At 44.3% G+C, this 13584-nt stretch overlaps 3 protein-coding genes across 3 annotated transcripts in view; 1 reads left to right on the top strand and 2 right to left on the bottom strand.

Moving 5' to 3' along the window:
- The window catches only part of LOC119286401 (coilin-like), an 8973-nt gene extending 7468 nt beyond the window's left edge, over positions 1 to 1505 (bottom strand). The window contains exons 1-3 of the mRNA XM_037565774.1: positions 1243 to 1505; positions 991 to 1055; positions 87 to 359 (exon numbers count right to left, since the gene is read on the bottom strand). Of these exons, the coding sequence (XP_037421671.1) occupies positions 87 to 359; positions 991 to 1055; positions 1243 to 1449 (545 nt within the window). The 5' untranslated portion in view covers positions 1450 to 1505. The remainder of the gene's footprint in view (positions 1 to 86; positions 360 to 990; positions 1056 to 1242) is intronic.
- Positions 1506 to 3432: 1927 nt separating this feature from the next.
- On the top strand, positions 3433 to 6971 carry LOC119286391 (protein FAR1-RELATED SEQUENCE 5-like). The gene is made up of 5 exons (XM_037565765.1): positions 3433 to 3649; positions 3791 to 3898; positions 4000 to 4068; positions 4436 to 4498; positions 4603 to 6971. Exons 2-5 carry the CDS (start codon positions 3830 to 3832, stop codon positions 6718 to 6720), a joined length of 2319 nt encoding a protein of 772 aa, XP_037421662.1. The 5' UTR covers positions 3433 to 3649; positions 3791 to 3829; the 3' UTR covers positions 6721 to 6971.
- Positions 6972 to 7087: 116 nt separating this feature from the next.
- LOC119354668 (40S ribosomal protein S15-like) lies at positions 7088 to 13029 on the bottom strand. The gene is made up of 3 exons (XM_037621415.1): positions 12854 to 13029; positions 12523 to 12580; positions 7088 to 7646 (listed from the first exon to the last, which is right to left on the bottom strand). The coding sequence occupies exons 1-3, from the start codon at positions 13027 to 13029 to the stop codon at positions 7398 to 7400; spliced, it is 483 nt and encodes a 160-aa protein (XP_037477312.1). The 3' UTR covers positions 7088 to 7397.
- Between the last annotated feature and the right edge of the window lie 555 nt (positions 13030 to 13584).

The following is a 13584-nucleotide window of genomic DNA, read 5'->3' as shown; positions in this document are numbered from 1 at the left end:
GTTATGACTTATGAAAATACAGACTAAGTGGTAATCCTTAGTTGGCAAACGGGACAAAAAAAAATGGTAACAAACAAGGAGGATACCTTGAGCTCTCAGGTATTTTTGCATCTTCATCTTTCCGTTTCCTCTTGGAGCTTGTATGCCCATTTTCTAGATTGTGGTTGGATGTTACCTTTTCTTCAGGTTGATGATCACAATGCATCTCTTCTTCTTGGTGCTTACTAGAGTCAATTTGATACTCAATTGCAAGGATTTTATCATCAGTCGGAAGCGGACGCACTTCTACTTTCTCGGGATCTTCAATACAGTGTACATCGTCATGGTGTACCATTCTCTTGCAAGCTTTCTGTTGAACCCTGCAATCCAAGGAGATGGGAGGGTAGCATTGTTGTAAATAACATCATTTCCACAATTTACACGAATGGTTGTATTGAAACTGGAATGCTAGATGGAAAAGTTTTTTTCCTAGCCAAGTAAAGGTGTACACGGAAATTGTTCACCACAAATTTCCTCACCATCCCCATATAAGTATACAACTCAACATGCCAGTGGAAAACGACATGCTACATCCAAAAACACAGGAGAGTTTTCCTACAGAATACCATCATTATGTGAAACTCTAGCTCTTCAAAGGAAACATAATTTACTTATATCATGACGAACACTTCAAGCATCGGTTATATGCAGATAACTGACATGCAGGTGTCTCGTATGTTAACAGCCCACTCAATCATGGACATATGAGATTTGACTCAGGATTGATAATCCGTCTGGGTTTCATTTTTCCAGAGGAAAATGGCAGATACACACTACAATGAAACATAGCATTAGCATCCCGTGAATCTGACATGGGTGTTCTGCATAGCCACAAGCCCACAACCCATTGATTCCCCCAAAATCGGAACCCAGAGATCCAAACGCCACAATGTTACATCGGACACCACATTAGATTCAACGATAAATAAAAAACAATTCTCGACCGAGTACCTTATGATATCCTTGTCCCTGAAGATACAGGTGGACTCGAAAGGCGGCAGGGCAAATCCATCCATCTGCACAGAGAGACAATCCATCAATCCCTAGTACAGAAGCTAAGAACCGACAAAAATAGATGGATAAAATCCACAAGAATCTAAGAAGTGCCCGGAAACCCTCGGGCATTCGTGTACGGGGAGTCCCCGACTGAGAGCCCCATGCGTCACACAAATGTAGAAAGGTGAGGAGGGGAGGGCGTCCCACCGTCAAGACGACGCCGCCGGGGCAGGAGCGGTGGAGGCGGAAGCGGGCGGCCACGTGGGCGGCGAGGTCGGCGACGGTGGCGAGCTCGGGCCGGAGGAGGAGCCAGCAGCGCCGGAGGTCCCTCTGCGCCCGCCGGAGGAGGCGGGCCTTGTCGAACACGAGCCGGAGCCTGACCGGCGACGGCGACGGCGCCGGCGGCGTCGCCATTGGCGGTGCGGGAGGGAGGGGGATTTGGGGGTTTCGCTGGGTGGAGAGACTGGCGGAGGCCGTAAAACCCTGGCTCGGTCCGGAGGACGCACCGTGGCGGTGTTTTAGGGCCACTTTTTTTAGACGTTCCACTGGGCCATTTGCAAATATTTGAAAATTTGAAAACTATAAATAGAAAAAACACATGGTTGACATGTTTATGCACCATGTTATAAAAAAGTGATGTATCATTAAATCCTACAGGATTTGAAAACTCAGGAATCTTGTACTACCCGGCTTTCATGATGATTATTTTGGGGAACCAGGGAGAGATGGAACGGATGTGTATTGATTTTTTTAATGAAAAAATGGAGTGATATTTGAGCTTATGTCCAAATTCCTATGGAGTGGGGATGTAGAAATGGATTCCGTAGAAATCCAGTAGTCGACCCCTATGATTTAGAAAATATTCTATAAGAATCAAATCTTATGGAATCCATTTTTAAAATTATATCATCTAAAGAGAGCTTTAAATAGAAAATCTAGCAAGATAATTGGTGATAGTAAATAAGCACAAAATCTAGGAATTTAAAGAACCATTTACCGGATTCCCCTTCATCATGAATTCATCATGGTCTCATAGTACATGAGCCACATTATTACACGTGTTTGTGTTATTGCAATTGTGGAGGCTCTGGGGTAACCAATAACATCTTGATATCTTCATCGGCAGGTCGGCCCAAGTACCATGATCTACGCGCCACTTCACAACGTCTAGCTACGCCAGGGTGTATGCCTTTGCGACGATGGGGTTGTTGGTGAAGGCGGCCAGGGTGCCCTTTTGTTTCTCGTTTGTTTGACATGCGTTTGTGTTGCCATGAAGACCTTTTTGCTCGTGTATCAAACCTTTGTTGTATGTTCACATATTTACTTTTTCATATTTTAGAACTCTTGTAAACCATAAATGTCTCATTCTTAAGGTCACGCAATCGCCTTCGTTCTAGAAAACATATTGATTTTTAGTAAAGGAGAACGAAGCATACTGTTTAGTCTTGGTCAATTTGATTTAAAGATTTTTCGTAGGAATCCACTGTTCCTAAAATAGTTGATCCCCCACTAAATCTAATATATTTAACATGTGGCCTTTCACCTTATCAAAGTATGTCATGTCAGCATCCAGGGCCGTTAATGGAGGGGGCCAAAGTGGATGATCGCACAGGGGCCCTAAATATTTGGGGCCCCCAAATCACCACGTACTAGTTTGTTATAGGTGTAGGTTTAATTAGGAAAAAAAATTCAACAACCTAAATCACCGTATTAGTTCAACCTAGGAAAGCCAGCCCATTAGATCCTAGTTAATTGATCGTTTTTCCTACCTGAGGGCCGAGGCCCCAACAACGCCCATAAGTTTCGTTATCGGTTCCGTCGACCGGCCACCAGGCCTCGGTGCTAGTTCGTCTACACGACCAGTCAACTACGAGCGCAATCACATCTGGTCCTCCACTATCAGGTAAAGAATTTATTTGTTTTGTTTAGATTGGGTGGGAAAGGGCTGAACGAGGCTAGCGTTATGACAAAGTTAAGTTTGCCCTTGGTACTTCTTGATTTTTCTTTGAGTGAAGCTTTATAAAATCATCATGTATGTGTTGTGCGATGATTTAGTTTGACCTTAGTGGTAGAAATTTATGGCCCTATTTTGAGTTTTGCCCCGGGGCCCCAAATTTTCAGAGATGGCCATGTTAGTATCTACTAACATTATTTCACAGCCCCATGCAAACCACATGCATACTTTTTGTTCACAAACAACGCAAATATGAAACATTTCTACCTTTAAAAAATAGTAGCTTTAGATTTATATTCTTCATGTGTAATTCACAGTGCAAGGATTTGTTTCTACTATAGAAATTCTGTAGGAATTTTAACATCCATCCACTCAAACCTATACTGTACAAGGCCTTAATGGGCGGACGTTCACCGCATAGACAGAGCTACAGGGGCCCGCCCTTCCCTCCTGGAACTGTTCCCCCCACTCCTCCCCATCTGACTCTCTCTATCCAGCAGGCGGCCGTCGCGCCGCGCCGCCTCCGCTCTCCCCTTCCGCCGCCATCTGCTTCTCCGCTCTCCCCTTCCGCCGCCATCTGCTTCTCCGCTCTCCCCTTCCGCCGCCATCTGCTTCTCCGCTCGTCCCCTCGCAGGCCGCAGCCGCTCAGAGCACACACAGGTCCAACCCCTCTCTTCTCGCCCGCCTCGAACGCGGATCCAGCCCCCTCCCCCCTTCTCCGCACAGCCAGCGCGGTGCCGGTGCGGCGGCGGATATTTGATGGGCTATTGCTGATACTCACCGGAGTACTGTTTTTTTCAGGTGCCAAATCAGGAACAGCGAGCCGCCGCCGATGCACGGATGCAGGCAGCGGCAGATAATCTCGGGGAGCAAGCGCCGGGACCTGTCCCTGCAACCAATTCTGAACAAGTATGCATGGTTACCAATAAATTTGTCTGCGGAATTTTTTATTACCTGCATGTGCGTGTATCTACCACAGATGTGAAATGAACTTTGTGAAATTGGTGCAGATTGCGATGACCTATCCGGACCGGGCAGTAGAACCGAACCACTCCGTAGCAGAGGTGCACTTGGAAAAGGTATCTCATCGCTTGAACGAGTCTGCTTACAATGTGCGTTCGTCTGTTGACGATATACTGCAAGAGAAATACGCAGTCGCCAGAAACAAATGGTGAATTGCTCTCGCGTCGTATCACATGGCAGTAAATTCGATGGGGAAACAATGGCATTTGCAACCAACTGATTATGGTATTCAGTGCCATCACTGTGTTTTCCTTTTGTGGTTCACCTGTGTGTAGTTGGTAGCATTGTGGGTTTCTGGTAGTAGAAATCGGGAAGGACCTTGGCTTTGACTTCCTTCCTCTTAATAAACATCACTACCACTATATATTTGTAGAATGCCCTCATGCCTACTTTTACTGGGAAATAAAGTAATAGATTACACAGGAAAACGTCGGCAAACAAGCGATGCCAGGAGGAGGTCTACAGCTGACTGGTGGAAATGATCAGGTATGGAAACCAAGCAAGACATATGGAGTACTGCTCTGTAAAACAAGTGGAATTCAATACAGCCTTACCCAATAGCTTAACAGATATCATTCACCCGCATGCAGGAACACGCGTCGAATGGCATTGGCACAGCTGCACAAGGACTGTTGGCAGATATATCGGATAAACAATCCAACTCGGTGGACCCTGGAATGCAGCAGCACGCTGAAGAACAAGACCAATTACACGGTGTTACACAAGGGCACGAAATGTCTAGCAATGATACAAGCAGTGGGAGCGATTCAGGTAGCAGTTCAGGGAGTGAGTTAGATACTGAACTAGGAAAATGCTTCTACCCTAGTTTCGAGGAATTGGAGAATTCAAGACCACCGGAAATTGGAATGAGATTTCCAACCCTGGAAGATGCAGAACGTTTCTACAGCACACATGCTATGCTAACTGGTTTTGCAGTAAGGAGGGGGTCGAATTACAGGAGAGTGAAGTTTGACCTGGAATGCAACAGAAGTGGTAAACTAAAGCCAACTGAGGACCTGAAGAGGAAGAGGAGGTCTAATGCTTTGGGCTCACGGTGCCAAGCAAAGGTGATAGTGAAGCTCCATAATGAGCAATGGGAGTTCATAGGAGTTAAGCATGAGCACAACCATCCATTATGTCCATCCCCATCTCTCGCAAGTTTCTTTTTGAACCACAAATACTTGTCAAGTGAAGAAAAGTTATTTCTAAGAGTTCTGCAACAAAGTAGGGTAAATCCAAGGAAAGCTATGAATATTTTCAGGAGAATGAGAAGCAACTTCGGAAAGGTATCATCAATAAAAGAGAAAGATACGAGCAATTCACAGTGTGTAAACCAGTGGAGAAAAGAAAACTCAGATGTTGAAACTGCACTGAAGCGCTTCAAAGAACTGGAGCTGCGGAACCTAGGATTTTCCTACACCATGCAAAAAGATGAAGATAACATAGTTAGGAGTCTTTTCTGGACTGATGCGAGGTCGAATGTAGATTATGAGATTTTTGGAGATTTCATATCGTTTAATACCACATACAGCACTAATAGGCATAACATGACTTTCACCCCTATTATTGGAATGAATAATCATGGGAGAATCCTTGTGTTTGGATGCGCCTTGCTACAAGATCAGAAAGCTGAAACCTTCAAGTGGATGTTCCAAACTTTCTTGCATGTGATGGGAGGGAAACTGCCAAGAATAGTCATAACAGACCAGGATGAAGGTATGGCGACAGCAATTTCTGAGGTCATGCCACAAGTAAGGCACAGATTTTGCAAGTTCAGTGTGATGCGAAAAGCACAGGAAATTCTAGGAGCCTTCATGGCAGCAAGGGGCAACATAAATGCAGAGCTGCACGACTTGGTAGACAACTCACTGACCGAAAAGGAATTTGAAGAAGGATGGGATTTTCTCACTGAGAGATACGATGCAAGTGAAAATGAGTACCTCCGACTCATGTGGGAAACAAGGAAAAACTGGGTGCCTGTTTATTTCCAAGCAGATTTCTGCCCATTTGTCGAATCAGCTGGATATTTTGAGGGGACAAACTTATTATTCAAAGACAACGTGCTTCCAAAGGACAGAATCGAGAAGTTTATTGAGCAATATGAGAGGATGCAAGAGCATATAGTAAAAACAGAGGAAGAGGATGCATTGCAGTCAGCAACTGAACCAGCGTACTTCTCCATGCAGCCAATAGAAAAGCATGCAGCGCGAATATACACAAGGCAAATATTTCTGAGAGCACAGAATGAACTATACTATTCCACAGCATTCAACGTGCATGAGATACAAGGAGGACACAGACTCGAAAAGGTCTTCAACTATGAGAACCCGGAGTTCAGTAGAAATTCTTTCGAAGTGCTAGCTGAACCTGGAACCCATGCATTTAAATGCCAATGTGCAAAGTTTACCAGGGATGGGATTCTCTGTTGCCACATATTCAGAGTTTTCACGCAGCTCGGAGTCAAAGAAATACCGGCGCAGTACATGCTGCCCAGGTGGGCTCCCAAATTCATAGAGGAGCGGCTGAAAGAGTACGAGGAGAGATGCTCAAAGAGAACAGAAAACAAAACGAGATACGCGATGCTATTGGGTAAAATGGCGGAGATCGGCAAGGGGATATGCGCGGATGGTGCGAAAAGCGGCTGCTTCATGCTCGAACTAGACAAGGTTCAAGAGACATTTCGCAGCGATGGCGGAAGAAAATCCTAGAAAATGATCAGGTCCTAATGCGGAGCAAGTGAGAATTAGCAATTGTAGTGTCCTCTTCTCAAGCTCTTGGTAATGCGCGAGGCAGCCAACCTTATATGTTAGTTAAACATACCCTCATCAACTAGGGTGGTGTAGTAAATTTTACACCCCCTTATCATGGATGAATGAGTCATAATGTGCCTTTGGAATTTTCCCTTAGGAATTATTGAAAATCTGAAATAATAAATGGGCCCAGCCCAATAATTCCAACACAACACCAATACACCATCGGCCGGCCCTTTTGTGGTGGCGCAGATCGTTGCCATTGCTGGCAGATGTGTGCTCTTGGGGAGCCCATTACTTGCGAATGCGAAGTGTTTGTTTATGCATCCAAGCACATGCATTGACATCACAGATTACTACCGGCTTGACTGTTCAGACTAGTGCCACAGTCAAATCTCACAAATGACTAGGCTCCTGGAGGAATAAGCAACTGTGGTGTGCACCATGGGCGTCAGGTACAAGCACAGCATCTGTCTTGCGTCTCTCAAACAAAGGCTGCAGACCACTTGGAATTGGCCATAACTGATTCAGAGCATTGCACAACGAGGGCTACATAGATTCGGCGCGACGAAAGCAGACAAAAGCGACCGAGTTCAGGGGGCGCTTTGGCACGCGCGGTGTGCGCGAGGTTTCCTTCACTTGAGGGGAATGAACCTCGAGGAGTGGGTGGCGCCAATGCCGGGCCTCCCGTGCTTGACGGGCTTGTAGCTGATGGAGAACTCGGCGAGGTGGTGCCCAATCATCTCGGGCTTGATCTCAATCTGGTTGAAGGTTTTCCCATTGTACACTGCGATCTGGCTGCCTACCATCTCTGGCATGATGATCATGTTGCGCAGATGAGTCTTCACGGCACCGGGCTTCTCACCAGCCGGTGCCCCCATTCTCTGTGCATTTTCAGAGAAAAACGAATGAGCTTCAGATGTTATGATCTCACACAAAAATCTTTGTCCCGCACAAACAATGCAAACATAAATCGATGGTTCAAGCTAAAACAGCACGAGAGAGGTGTGCTGTTAAACCTTGATCTCACACAAATGGAGTAACTTATAACTTACAAATGTGAAAACACTCAAATCAATACCTGTACATGTCAAACCTTGATCTCACATAATCTAGTGTTTCATGGTGGTTTAAAGACCAATAAGACACTCACTCGTTTGAAGGTTCTCCCGGCCCCTTTTTCCAACATCAATATTCCTACAACCTAAATCCAGAACCAGAAATGGGTCAAGAATATATGGCATGTCCGCTAGATGAAGGTTTATTCTTCTGCAGTGTAAGCAAAATATTTGAGCCCTTCTCAATATTCTTCTGCACGAATAAATTTATATTCTACTAAAAGCGGCGACATACTGCTACAGTACTATATCCAAGCAGATAAAAGTAACCATCTGAACTACGCAAAAAAGAAGAAGAGCATATTGCCGAAGCATCTGAAAAGCAACATATAATTAAGCCCATGCCTTACCCAGTTTGACTAGAGTGTATTTGTAATGTTATTTAAACCTTTCAAGGGTTATTTACAACTTGGCAATGATACAGCCAGGGCTAATGTCAGTTTTTCCAATGTTTGTCAAACTTTTCCGCAAGTTGATGATTTGGAGGCCAGAGGTGTGTATGTACCTAGATATATTAGCTTTGACGAGAAGCATGAGTTTGAGGAGAAGCTAACTAGCGTGACATGCATGCATGCTAATGTGCTAAAATTGAGAGCAGTTGGAGTACCAGATTATGCCAGGGAGAAAAATAATTTGGAAACAGATTTGTTTTCCTTGGACCTAGTAAACATGCATGCACTTCAAAGAGCACATATACGTGTACACAAGAGAAGTGATGATATGCTACAAGTCCGTACATGTGCTAGTGCACAAGGAATTAAAGTCCATTATCTTTTTATGTTCCACGCAGGGCCGTCCAGGGTCCTGTGCAGGCTGTGCGACCGCACAGGGCCCCCAAATTCCAGGGCCCCTCGATTCTAGGCCTATGTCTCCTTAATTTTGGGCCATTCTTACAACTAACACAGGCCCATGGCTCTCCTGAACTGGACCTTCTCCTCAATTTCCCGAATGACCTTTTCTGAGTCCGGATTGACGCAGCCTGCCGCCGATCGATATCCATCTTCCCGAGACGAACGAAGTGTGGCGCCGCCGCACGGTGACGGAGGCTAGAGGTGTTGTCTAGTTTGATCGCTTTGTTTCCTCCCCGGAGGTGCAGCCCATATCCCTTCTCGCATGAAGAATTTTCGTATGGTACAGCAACAGCAAGTCGTCTGTGCACTGCATCGCAGGAAGGTGCCTTCTCTGATGATCTGACTTACTATAGCTTGTGTTTTTTAGTCTGTTGGCTGGCCATTCCTCATTGAAATTATGCAGCGTTTCAGTTTTGGGAACAATTGGATTCAATGCACGGCTTTGTTCCTCTCTGCTGCTACTACAAGGGTCATGGTGAATGGACATTTGGGTGACCCAATCTAACAGGTTTCTTCAAGGGGTTGCTTAATGTCAAGTTTCATCCAGTTTTTCTTCGCTATAACTCTATTCTGTAAATACTCTTTTCTATTCTTAACATAATGTTTTGCGTATTCTGAAATAAAAATGCACTATTAGAAACAGCCGGTGGCCCATACTAAGGCGAAGGCACCACCGATCTGTCCACCAGGTGCGCTCAAACCGAAACACTATTTAATTTAGACTATTTTGTTCCGTTGAATGATTATATTAGTGAGTATATTGTGTGTATATGCATCAGTTCATCAAGATATGTAGTAGGTTAGTTGACCAAGTTGTCATACGCCAAGATTTTCAAGATTGTTGCTAGTTTAAAATTCAGGTTCAATCTTTTTTTGTTATAGTATTTTCATGAAGCAACCTCTATTCCAGAAATTTAGGGCCCCATTCGCATTTTGCACCGGCCCCCCGAATTTCTGGAGATGGCCCTGTTTCCACGTCCACCAGAAAACAGATCAAAGGCCATGAAGTTGCTACCTCGAGAGTTGCTGTGTTTGTGCGCTAGTGGTTGGGGACCTCCTGTTGTCTACACGTATCCAGCGGCCCTCCAAATTAAAAGGAAATATTAGAGTACGTAGAGTTGGTTTTGTTTAGTCCAATTATTAAGTTGAGATCTTGCCAAGATGTAAAAAGTAAGATTAGATTAGAGTTCAAATTAGAGTTCTCGTTTGTTTAACAGAACAGATAAGGGTACGGCCAACTTGAGGGCCAAGTCGAGCTAGATGAGTTTATACGGGTATAAATGTCATGTGTGGGACTGATGTAAAGATCAGGCTATATTTTATGAAATAGACAAAATGTATTTTTCAGGGTAGACACCTGTATCAAGTTTTAGAGGTATCTTTAGAAAAACCTCTTTGTTGCGATTTCTGTGAGGAAATTGTTTTGTGCGTGAGGTGCCGTCGTGCCGATTGTTTCTCTCGTGCTGAGCCGCAAGGTTCAAACCCTCTACTTCGCGTACATCGCATGCGCGGGCGAGAGGCTACTGCTGCTAGAGGTGGGGTACCGTGAAAGATCGGGCCGCAACAACAGATCGCGTCTCGCATCAAGGTTCGGTTTTTATCAGGTGGTATTCAGAGCAAGGTTGTTCACGGTACAATATTTTTCTTCGACTTCTATTGAATTTTTTATCATGAGGAAGGATTGTAGCTCGCAAATGATGATGTCGGTGGAGAAGGATCCATTGCGTGCCTTGTCATGGTACCAATGCTTTACGCGTGTGCGTGTAGGGCCGGCGAGTTGCGCAACCTTGATGAATTGCTATTCTGGGATGAATTTAGCGAGTAAGACTATGGTTGATGCTTTGAACCTACCATTGATTGAACATCCAGAACCGTACGAGCTTTGGTGGAAGGACAAGTTTGTCAAAATCATGCATCGCGTCGAGGTATAGTTTATTCTATGTGGATATGGTGATCTGGTCATGTGTGATGTGCTTTCTGTGCACATGCATACATGTTCAATACTACTAGGAAAACCATGGACAGATAAACGACAGTTGATATATCATTCTGTTGGCGAATTTTCTTTTGTTTTGGGAGGACAATACGTACCACTTGATTCATACACATTAGAGAAGTATACGGCTGATCGCAAGAAGCGGGATATTGCTCAAGCTGCATCAAAAGTAAAGAAGAAGAAGGTTGAAGTTGCAAAAAAAATTCCAAGCGTCGTTCAAACTGCAAATGCAAATATTGTTAAAGAGATTGATTCGAAACCGAGGACGGTTTCGTTTCAACGGGGAGAGGATGATACAGCCAGGGCTAATGTCAGTTTTTCCAATGTTTGTCAAACTTTTCCGCAAGTTGATGATTTGGAGGCCAGAGGTGTGTATATACCTAGATATATTAGCTTTAATGAGAAGCATGAGTTTGAGGAGAAGCTAACTAGCGTGACATGCATGCATGCTAATGTGCTAAAATTGAGAGCAGCTGGAGTACCAGATTATGCCAGGGAGAAAAATAATTTGGAAACAGATTTGTTTTCCTTGGGCCTAGTAAACATGCATGCACTTCAAAGAGCACATATACGTATACACAAGGGAAGTGATGATATCCTACAAGTCCGTACATGTGCTAGTGCACAAGGAATTAAAGTCCATTATCTTTTTATGTTTCCACGTCCACCAGAAAACAGATCAAAGGCCATGAAGTTGCTACCTCGTGAGTTGCTGTGTTTGTGCGCTAGTGGTTGGGGGCCTCCTGTTGTCTACACGTATCCAACGGCCCTCCAAATTAAAAAGAAATATTAAAGTACGTAGAGTTGGTTTTGTTTAGTCCAATTATTAAGTTGAGATCTTGCCGAGATGTAAAAGGTAAAATTAGATTAGAGTCCAAATTAGAGTTCTCGTTTGTCTAACAGAACAGATAAGGGTACAACCAACTTGAGGGCCAAGTCGAGCTAGATGAGTTTATACGGGTATAAAAGTCATGTGTGGGACTGATGTAAAGATCATGCTATATTTTATGAAATAGACACAATGTGTGTTTCAGGGTAAACACCTATATTAAGTTTTAGAGGTATCTTTAGAAAAACCTCTTTGTTGTGATTTCTGCGAGAAAATTGTTTTGTGCGTGAGGTGCCGTCGTGCCGATTGTTTCTCTCGTGGTGAGCCGCAAGGTTCAAATTCTCTACTTCGCGTACATCGCATACACGAGCGAGAGGCTACTACTGCTAAAGGTGGGGTATCGTGAAAGATTGAGCCGCAACAACAGATCGAGTCTCGCATCGAGGTTCGTTTTTTATCAACTTGATGATATGGTGTGTTGCCAAACATCGTAAGTGCTACAGACAGTACATGCCGGGAATCCTAAAACATTAGGGAGCACAGAAAACAGCAAACAAGTTAAATTTTCTATACTTCCTGATCAGTAATAGTGTTAGTGAAGGCAGACAAAATGGATACATTGGAGGCCAAAAAACACCAATAATGCGTGTTGATTTAAAAAAAATGCACTTAGTAGAATGGTTAGGCCAGAAAATGTACTTGGCCAGGCTATTCCGCCGCGCTACACTCCCATGTATACATGCTAGTAATTGCTACTCTCTATTAGTGTCAAAAATACTTTTATATTATGGAACGAAGGGATTAGTAAGTTAGTCATATATTTATAACAACACGTGAAACAAGGAAAATTCTGGCACGCTGTCGCAAGTGGCACGATTGTTTAAACACGAAGACGGTTATAAATAGCAGGCAGTTAATTACAGAAAAAATGCAGAGGCATATGGAGGAGTATATATCGCCCATTACCGCCTTGCGCAGCCTCCTGTTGAGCATCAATGAATTCCTCTTGAACCCCCTGTAGAACCTACAACAACACGAAAGCACAGCATTTTTTTCCAGTCAAACGAACTAGCAGTTCAAGAGATCCCACCCTCGATCTCAAGAGAGACGCACGCCACTCTGGGTTCTACTCCCTCCGTTTCTAAATATTTGTCTTTCTAAACATTTTAAATAGACTACAACATATAGATGTACATAGATATATTTTAGAGTGTACACTCACTCGTTTTACTTTGTACGTAGTTATTTGTTGAAATTTCTATAAAGACAAATATTTGGAAACGAAGGGAGTACATACCTTCTGTGGGCGCGGGCGGGGAGGACCTGGATGAGGTCGTCGGCGGACATGTCGAGGACCGCGTCGAGGTCGAAGCCGCGGTAGCTGAACTTGCGGAAAGTCCTCTTCGTCGGCTGCCCCGCGGCCGCGGCGGCGGCCGCCTCGGCCTCCATGCTGACGTTCGCCTGTGAAAGCATAAGTGCTCCCTGGGTGATTCTGATAATTAATGTCAACATATCTCTTATTGGACTAATGTTTTCATTTAGTATGTTTCAGATAAGTTCAACAATGGAGTGGTATGGACTAGAGGATGTGGAACCCCTTCAAGATGATAAGGACAAATGATTGGCTCAAGCTCAAAGCTCAGGACTCTACATTTTTCATTTTAGTGATCCAAGATCACATTGAATCCATAGGAAAGCCAATACTATTAAGAGGAGATGAGGTGTTGCTTAATGACTTGCTTGCTCAAAGTGCTCAGTGATATGCTCCACAGCCCTCGACCACTTTCTCACATCCACATATGTCCCAAACCAAAAGTCAAACTCAGCCCCACCGAAACTTTCTATCCGGCGCCACCGAGTTCTCTTGACATAGCCACTACTAGAAACCCTAATCAATTCGGTCTCATCGATGGGATCTCGGTCTCACTGAGATGGGATTGCAAACTCTTTGTTGCCTATTGCATTAATTTTGGTCTCACCGAAATATGAAATCGGTCCCACCGAGTTTGCTTGGCCAACTCCCTGTTT

The sequence above is a fragment of the Triticum dicoccoides genome, chromosome 1A (assembly GCF_002162155.2).
Source record: "Triticum dicoccoides isolate Atlit2015 ecotype Zavitan chromosome 1A, WEW_v2.0, whole genome shotgun sequence".
NCBI classification, from domain to species: Eukaryota; Viridiplantae; Streptophyta; class Magnoliopsida; order Poales; family Poaceae; genus Triticum; species Triticum dicoccoides.
The sequence above is the reverse complement of the archived record's forward strand: the minus strand, read 5'-3'. Positions and strand labels throughout refer to the sequence as shown.